Source organism: Triticum aestivum, chromosome 1D (genome assembly GCF_018294505.1).
Source record: "Triticum aestivum cultivar Chinese Spring chromosome 1D, IWGSC CS RefSeq v2.1, whole genome shotgun sequence".
Lineage (NCBI taxonomy): Eukaryota > Viridiplantae > Streptophyta > Magnoliopsida > Poales > Poaceae > Triticum > Triticum aestivum.
Window position 1 is genome coordinate 381,785,412 of NC_057796.1, and position 8,943 is coordinate 381,794,354.

At 43.3% G+C, this 8,943-nt stretch overlaps 1 protein-coding gene across 1 annotated transcript in view; it reads right to left on the minus strand.

The window, feature by feature from the left end:
* LOC123182243 (uncharacterized) overlaps positions 1-3,617 on the minus strand; it is a 4,598-nt gene extending 981 nt beyond the window's left edge. Inside the window, exons 1-11 of the mRNA XM_044594745.1 lie at positions 3,321-3,617; positions 3,102-3,216; positions 2,400-2,470; positions 1,975-2,021; positions 1,751-1,898; positions 1,602-1,661; positions 1,328-1,526; positions 1,054-1,115; positions 856-956; positions 522-576; positions 397-444 (exon numbers count right to left, since the gene is read on the minus strand). Of these exons, the coding sequence (XP_044450680.1) occupies positions 397-444; positions 522-576; positions 856-956; positions 1,054-1,115; positions 1,328-1,526; positions 1,602-1,661; positions 1,751-1,898; positions 1,975-2,021; positions 2,400-2,470; positions 3,102-3,216; positions 3,321-3,483 (1,069 nt within the window). The 5' untranslated portion in view covers positions 3,484-3,617. The remainder of the gene's footprint in view (positions 1-396; positions 445-521; positions 577-855; positions 957-1,053; positions 1,116-1,327; positions 1,527-1,601; positions 1,662-1,750; positions 1,899-1,974; positions 2,022-2,399; positions 2,471-3,101; positions 3,217-3,320) is intronic.
* Between the last annotated feature and the right edge of the window lie 5,326 nt (positions 3,618-8,943).

Below are 8,943 nucleotides of genomic sequence, written 5' to 3' on the forward strand. Positions count from 1 at the left end.
GAACTATTTTAGGAAAAATTCCAAAAGAACCGTAAAGGTTAGAAAATATGTTTTCCCATCCTTCAGTTACTGAAACACAAGGGTTTACAATGCAATCCTACTCTACTAACACGTACAGGTAGGCGGATTCGGATTCACACTGTTAGGTTACATTTTCAAGATTTAACCAGATCCACCCCATGGTCTCATTCAAACAGGAGGTAAGGAGGGGAAATGTAAAAGCATAACCTAGAATTAATCAATTGAGAAAAAACTAAATTAAATCGATTATGATAGCAATTAACAAACAACATGACATCTAGGATGTTGCATGAAGTAACTTTTCTACTAATCCAAGAACCGTCTTCTGGTAGAATACTCCAGAGAAGATTAGATAAAAAAGATTCAAAGTATAACCTCTAGCCAAGGATATGATATCTCTCCAATCGACTTGCCTTCTTGTGCCTGCAAAATATAAATAGGAAACTTAACATTGCCCAAGGAATTAACAGGAGCCAATACCATAGGAGATCATGTTTTACCCTCAGAATTGATGGCAGGTGCTTTCAATACTTCTAGGGCCTTCCTATATAGCCCCTGCAATCAGACAGCGCAGAGAAAGACTACTCACAAACTCCACCAACCAGTAATACTCCTTCCATATCAAAATTTAAGACGCTTTTTGACACTATCATAGTAGTGTCAAAAAACGTCTTTAAATTTTGGTACAGAGGGAGTACATAATTAACAAATAAATAAATATGAGAACTGATTTGAGAAAGAATGAGAATTGCCACATTCTTAACTCATCATCAAGATTTAAGACCAAGGGAATGCAAAGACCAATTATTCTATTAGAGTTAATGATCTACTGACCTCCTGAACCATTATTGAACTAGAACCTTCAGATTTTGCTTTCAGCTTATACATCCTGGCTACACAGGTCAATACCATACCAACCTTTGGGTGATTTGAACCTGCATGGATTACAAGATTACATGATATCTAACTTGGAGGTCAAATGCTTAGATGCTTTATTTTCTGATATTCATTAACAAGCTTCGCGTGACAAACCGAATTGTTCTTCAGCCTTCTGTAGTGCTCTTGTGAGATAGTCCTCTGCCTCGTCAAACTTCCTGTAAAAGCACCGAGTGAATGCCGTCAATAGGATCCCTAAAAGGGACAAGTTGCCGTCCTAAAGATAATTGTTTTGTAGTTCATCGAACAAATATTGACGTTGGTTTCAAAATGGATCTCTTCATAATAAGACCAACAAAGAATATGTCTTAGAAATGGAAGAAAAGAAGGCCAGCCACAGAATGACTGTAGAGAAGAATCTGAATATTACCCAGAATGAGATAAAAGCTGGCCGTATGAGCAAGTGGCACCCAGAGAAACCTCCTCAGGAGCCATGTTTCCAGCTGCTAACAGATTTCCAGATATATCTTCTCTGCTTGCTGCCTCAAGAACCTTTTCATACATTTGTGTTGCCAAAGGAAAATCCCCAGTACAGTGCAGATATTCACCATATGTAAAGGCAGCATTTTCTGTAATGAACACTAATAAGGTCCATGTCTGCACTAGCCATACGGAAAGGAGCAAATGCTTTATTATGGTAATACCTGTTTGGTTATTGCCTACTGCAGCATAGCAACTGTTGGGCCCACCAAAGAGCGTCTGGGCTGATAAAGAGCAACTGTAAATCACTCTGAACAATATCCACTCCTTATTTTCTAGCAGAGATATGCAGGAAGTCAAAATGAAAAATAACCTGAGTCTATCTCTCCATTTAGAAGAGCAGCAAGTCCTTTGATTGCATCAACCCGAAATTTCAGATCATCCTGATCAGACCATTTGATTTCTTCTTCTTTGATTGACAAATCAACCGAATCATTCGGGGACATCGATGAGGAGACATCCTGTGTTAGGAAATACCATGATGCTAGCTTTATTTACGGCCGTGAAAAGGATAAATATTTGCTCGCAGTGCCAAACCTGGCTTGCTTCCATGCGAATTCCCATTAGTGCTTCCCAAGCAGCAACTACACATTTAAATAAAAATATTGCATCAGAAATGTCATTCGAGAGCATGAACTGAATTAGTATCCCTCCCTCCCTCCCCCTCTCTCGAACTGTTCTTTCACATTAGCTTCCTTAGTTTTGTAACAGTTCTGCTCCTTTTTGTCAAGTCAGTTGATGCCTTCTTTTTGACAGAAAATAAATAAAGCACCATCAGATAATAAATGATAGTATTTCTGAGTATGTACAGTTATTTCCTTCCCTGTTTCTATCTGCTAAAATCACAAAATAAATGCGAGCCTTGAGAGCTCTTTGCTTTAGAAGTTTATCATTCCACATTCTGCCCCAATACACAATACTACTCTTAACAAAAAAAACAAGGACCTACAAAAGTAAAGCACCTCTAAAGGCTGCAGAAGGAGCGACTTGCTGGGTTGCTTTGAGCTTTTCCATTGCATCTTCGCGTCTTCCACTGTACAGAGAAAACAAGCATAGTTTTACTCAAATCTGCTCAACTGAGAAGGCCAATTAAGTGAAGGGAGTGGAACCTCACTATGCTAAATGGGATAGTAGTATTGCCATAAATAACAATCCCATTAGGCAGTTCTCATGTGAAAGCCGAATATGTTAAAACGTTTGTATGACATGCCCAGTTCATAACTTCGTATACACTGTATCTGTGTATCATAATAATTCACACTATGTTCATGCACCAGCACAAGACGCCTTAACCAAACTAGAATGTAGCAAGTAGGCAACCCATAAGGGAGGAGGCAATTTCACCCTCACATAGTGTGCTATAGCTAGAACATTCCTAGATGCTGCGACAATACCAGACTGTAAAATTACCCAAACCAGAGGAGCATCCAAATCTATTCAAAATGAAAGCACCAGACTACAAAAACGAGACGTAATTGCGCTGCTTCATTCTGATAACTGCACTAGTAGCTTGAATACTAGAACCTTCCCTGGGTAGTAGTAGCTGTAATAGCTTCGTTGGTACGACTGTTCTAAGTTTGGAACTTGTTTCGTGTGGTGTTTCTTTAATGAAATCGGAGGGAAACCCCCTCTTTTGTTCAAATTTTTTTTCCGCTGCTTCATACCTCCTGTAGAGCAGCGTGGACATGGCGAGCATGAGCAAGCTCACGGCCTCGGCGGCGCCCTCGCCGCCGCCCTGCAGGTTCGACGCCCCCTGCTCCAGTATCCGCATCGCGTCCTCTGGCACACCAGCAGCAAAACATCGGTTCAGTCCTCAAACCCTAACGCGTACTGGTACAACGGGGAGGGGAAGGGGGAGGCGAATGGAGGGGCAGAGGGCTAACCTGACGGGCTCTGATGCCCGGCGCCGCCGAGGGCGTAGCGGACCATCTCCGCCGCCACCCTCTCCGGCTGCGTTTCGCCGACGGCGGCGTAGTGGCGCGCCAGCGGCGGCCGAGGCTTCGGGGCGGAGAGCGCCCTCGCGAGGGCCGACCGAATCGCGTTCATGGCTGCCACCTGCGCTGCTCTGGTGGTGGAAGCGGCGGGGGAGAAGGGTCTAGGGAGAGCAGAGGCGACGTGTCCAGAGTCCGGTTCGATGGAAGCGTAAACCCAGCGGAAGTCGGTAGGGGTGGAGTCGAAGGCGACACGAGTCGGGCCTCCGTGTCCATGCGATGCAATGTGCACATGGGCATATCGAAGCATTCGTTGGAAATGCACGATATACACGAAAAAAAAACATTTTCATCTTGCAAAATTGATGGCGTTTCTCTAAGAAATGTTGGTATATTAGTGCTCCTTTCTTCAAACAGGCCGTAGAATAAAATTACAGGAGTGATTTTTATGGCCCTGGAGGAACATGTATGCCTGCACCACTATGAATAATATGGAAAGAATCCTCACATGTTAGAGCAATTTTTTCTTTCGAACACAGTACAGACGCAAGCGCTCATATATACGCACATACACTCACCCCTATGAACGCACACACGCACATCCTACCCCTATGAGCACCTTCGAGAGATTGAGCCGGCATATCATCTTGAGATTTACGAAGTCACCGTAGGTGCCTCGTCGTCGACGGAAACGTCTCCTCCCAGTGAAAACGCATCGCCGGGATCTTGAAATAAATCCAAGAATCCTCACATGTTAGAGCAATTGAACCTTTCTATATTATTATTATTATTGCATGTTGGACAATTGTACCTTTCTATTGTTTCTCCTAATCTCTGCTCCTAAAGGGGGAATTGGTATCGATCCAAGGCAAGATCTGCACTGCGGTCCTGATTTGGGTTTGACTCCTCGATCTGGATGAAAGTGTCGTTGTGGTCCTCGGCCTGGTCTGATACCCAGCCCAAAAACGCAAGCTCGCCGTAGGAGACCATAGTGTACTCTAGGTTTCCAAACCAGATGGTCTGCCTTGGAGCTAGATTTTCGACTTGAGCGAGATGGCCGGTCGAATCGGCGTAAAGTGTGACGCCGCCGAAGACAAAGAGCTAGCCTGGAAAGAAAATCTTTTACGCGGATAATGATGCCGTTGATCCGAAGGTGAGCCATCGAGACGCTGTGACCACACAGAGGGACCTGTATGCACTACAAAAAATACACTTCCGTGATGATACGTGTTTGTCACAGTAGGTCACGTTTTCTGTCATGCATGTACATCCATGATAAATTTATGACAGAATCAAGATAGTCATACCTGTGCTGTCGTAGAAGTGTTCCATGACATTACCAAAATTATCATCACGAAAGTGTCCACTTCCATGACGATAAATCACGCGTCATGGAAGTGCTTTCGTCAAGGGTGACCGACACGTGTCATCCACCATAACGGGACGCTGTTAAGCTATCGGGTCCGGTTTTGGATCCGATAATCCGTTAACAGCCGGGACCAATGGGAATTTTCGACGTGTAAAATTCTCATTGGCCGGAGGAAACACGTGTCGGCTCAACGTTCGGACAGATGTCATCCACTCATTGGACAGGAGGCGCCTATGATACGTCGACACGTGGCACAGCTCAACAGAGGCCCATTCCGGTGAAAAGGCCGGCCCGTTTGACTTGGTCAAAAGGTAACGGGTCGGCCCACGGAAAGCCTATTAACGGCTTGTTCGTATATAGCCCATTTACGACCCGCTTACTACTAGCCCGTTACGGCCTATCAGAATTAAGCCCAGTAGCTTCATCTGGGCCGTCCAATATGATTCCTGCCCATTGTAACTTCCGGCCCATGTATGGCCCATGATGCCTTTCGGCCCATATGAGGCCCTTTGGCCCTTTGTAACTCTCGGCCCATTAAAGGCCCAAGATGAAACTGACCCATAATGAATAGTGTATCGCTTTATACCCATTAACGACACATTATTCCGTCGGCCGTTTCCAGCCCGTGTTAACTTTTGGCCTTCTAAGGGCCCATTTATTCTTGGGCTCATTTCTAGAATTCGGTTAGATACGGTCCGTTACTGGCCTGTTCTGTTTGTGGGCCAAATACAGCCCGTGGTTACATTCGGCCCGTTTGTGGCCCGTTGGGCTATTTTCATAGCGTTATCAAATATGGCCTATTAATGGCCCGTTATGGTCCACGAATAGTACGACTCATGTTTGGCGAAATGATTATACGCCCCGTAGAAGGCCCATGGATCCTACGGCCCGTAGAAGACCAATGGATCCTACGTCCATAGAAGGCCCACGGATCATACGGCCCGTAGAAATTCCATGGATCCTACGGCCCGTAAAAGGCCCATGGATCCTACGGCCCGTAAAAGGCCCATGGATCCTACGGCCCGTAGAAGGCCCACGGATCCTACGGCCCGCAGGAGGCCCATGGTTACAACAGTCCGTGTGTTGTCATGATTATTGTGGCCTAGTTACCAAAACTAGGTTATTGTGGCCACTAAAAAATGCGGAAAAAGAACTGCAGTGACTACAAGCAAACAACTAAACAAGACAACAAGGAAATAAATAAGCAAGCAACTAACGCTAGCCTATTACAGCTATTACACATATTACATCCACAGAGCATCAAAGTTCGCCACCAGTGCAAATATAGGGAACAAAGGAGCATATTACATACACCGGCCGTCAAAATTGGCCACCGGTGCAAATAAACGCAGCAGCAAAACAAGTCCATAACTGAAACAACTTCAGAAGAGCTCAAGAAACGTTATCCTGGGTATCCACCATGCTGGCAATAAGCTTAGCAAGCTTATTAGCTTTGTCCCGTTTGGCGCTAAAATCCTCTAACGCTTGCTGTTGCACCAGAAAATATGCATCTGAATGCTCCAGGGACTTCCGCAGTCCTTCCGCTTCTTGTCGCAGCACAGCTGATCGATGTCTTTCAGCTTGTAGTTGAGACTCAAGAAACCAAACTGATTCAGACAGTGAGTTTGAATAGCTTGTGCAAGCGGTAGTGGCCAGTAACTGGAACAGTAAACCAAGACAGGACTTTGGGGTTGCCTCGCTTTCTTCAAGATAGTTTTCCTTAGCTGTTTTATCAGCTTTGTTGGAGACCAACAAGGATGTCTCACGATCCTGAACCTTGTCTGCATTACTTCCTTTATCATTGCTTAATAAGGCACTCTTCCCCTATATTCTGTCAGCATTCTAAAAGAAGAAACAAGCAGACACATAACAGGTTTAGCATGTACTAGTATATGAAACTCATTTCGGTGAACCAGTTCATTAGTAAGGTGGACAAGATTAAACTACCAAGTCTTCTATTGCCAAGTAGTACATTATAAAAGCATCAAACAGACATATATCTATGTCCTATGGTCATTGCATTGTCTTGCCAAATCAAAATAGAGACACGGTTCAAATCATATCAGTTCAAGAGAAAGCAGCACCGAAAGAATACAAAGCGTGGGAAACTAAACGGCACAACAAGATTTCAGATGGGTACCACGGGTCTACATGTACAACAACACTATTGGCCCTGTTATGATGCTAGTAATGTGCATGATATGAGAAGTCAACTGTATACACAATTGAAATTGAAATCAACATAGCTAATTATAAGAGCAAACCTGTTAAAGAAACATGCGTAAACATACCTGTTGTGCCATTGGAGTTTCCATTGGATAGTTCAATTTAAAAATAAGTTTGTATGAGTAAATACAGTGATACAAGAGCAAAGCAGTATGCACGATAGCAATGGAATCTTAAATGAGAATAGTTGTTCTTCAGGTTTAAGCACTTGTTCTACATGAACAGAGTACAGTAAGACACAAGCATATAGTACTTAAAATAAAATGAGCTTATAGACCTTACCACATTCTTGGTTCGGGACCAGTAAAGAACAAGGCGTTCCCAGTCATCGTCCAGTAAATGTGTCTCAGGAGAACGTAAGGGAATTTGATGAGTTTCTTTGCCAGTGAAGTACGTTTTCTTCAGGTAATTCCGATACTTCCACCAAGCATTCTTGAAGATAGCAGAGGTATTAACACAGGTTACCTCATCCTGAGTTTCCAAATTGGTCCTTCTCTATAGTGAAAAAGGGAAAATTTGCTGTATTATAACCATCATGGAGGTAGAATGTATGGGACAAAGCAAAGTAATTGCCATGAATAACATTACTTACACATAACTCCTGGACAAACACCTGCAACTAGCATTTTCCTTCATCTTCAGTATAATATTTCCATGATGGGAAGATACGCACATAGGATTTAACAACATCAAATGCGATAGATGCTAAACTATGAATGGCTGGTTGTGCTTCCTCCACAGGAATAGGTGTACTAACTGTTGGAGTTGGAGTTCGCTGTGGTAGTACTGGCGCTTTGGGCACTGGAGCTGCCTTACTAACTGCTCTTGTTTGAGAGCTCTGTGGTGGAGATGGTGTTGTGTCAACAGGAACTGGGTTACTATCTGCTGGGGTTGGGGTTAGATTGGGTGAAGCTGGTTCTCTATCCATCGCAGTAGGGGTAAAATCTGCGAGAGTTTGGGTTATGTGTGGTAGGGTTGGTTCTCGTGCATGTACAACCGGGGTGCTATCTCCCCAAGAGGTAGCACTGTTTTATTTGAAGATCGTGTTTTTACTCCGCTAGATACTGCCATCACCCACTCCAATTCAAATGGCTGATAAACAGAAAACATAATTGAATGTACAGACATTGTATGAGAGACAGATGCAATAGATAGTGTGGAAAAAAAGGGAATTAAATAATTGACATGTATATTGTTTAACTAAAATGGATAGCATGACATAATTTCATATATATGATGTCTATCTAAACTGGATAGCATAGCATAACATAATTCAAAGATATGATGACTAACTAAACAGGATCGCATGACATAATTCACATACATGTTATCTAAGTAACCAGGATCGCATGATTTAATTCACATATGTGATTTATATGCTAAGCGGAGGGCATTCGCATATATGATGTCTGAACTAAGAACATGGTGTTGAATATTGTGTATATGATGTCTAAACTATGCAATGCAAGACACCATATGCATGATATGAGCAGTAGAACCGTGCCAAGTTAGAGCATACACCTCGGTGGGGGAATAGTACTGGTCATCTATCTCCGAATCCATCTTTGAGGAGCTATCGGGACCCAGCAAGAGATCTGCTTCGACAGGTAGCACTGTCTGCTCTGAAGGCCTTGTTTTCACTCTAGATTTTTCCATCACCCACTCAAATGGCTGATTCACAGGAAGAGTAGTTTAATGTACAAACATCGTCGACAAATGGAAATTTAATGAAGAAAAGGATGGGCTAGATATCATTCAAATATATGATGCCTGGTTAAACAGGATGGCATTGCATAATTCCCATATATGATATTGAAACTAAACAGGTGGCATTACAGAACATGTATAAACTAAGCAGATGACATATATGATGTCGAAAGTAGGCACTGCAAGGCAACATCTGCATGATATGACTAACATCATCATGCCAAGTTAGAGCAAACACCTTGGGGGGTAAATAGGAGTGGTCAGCTGCGTCTG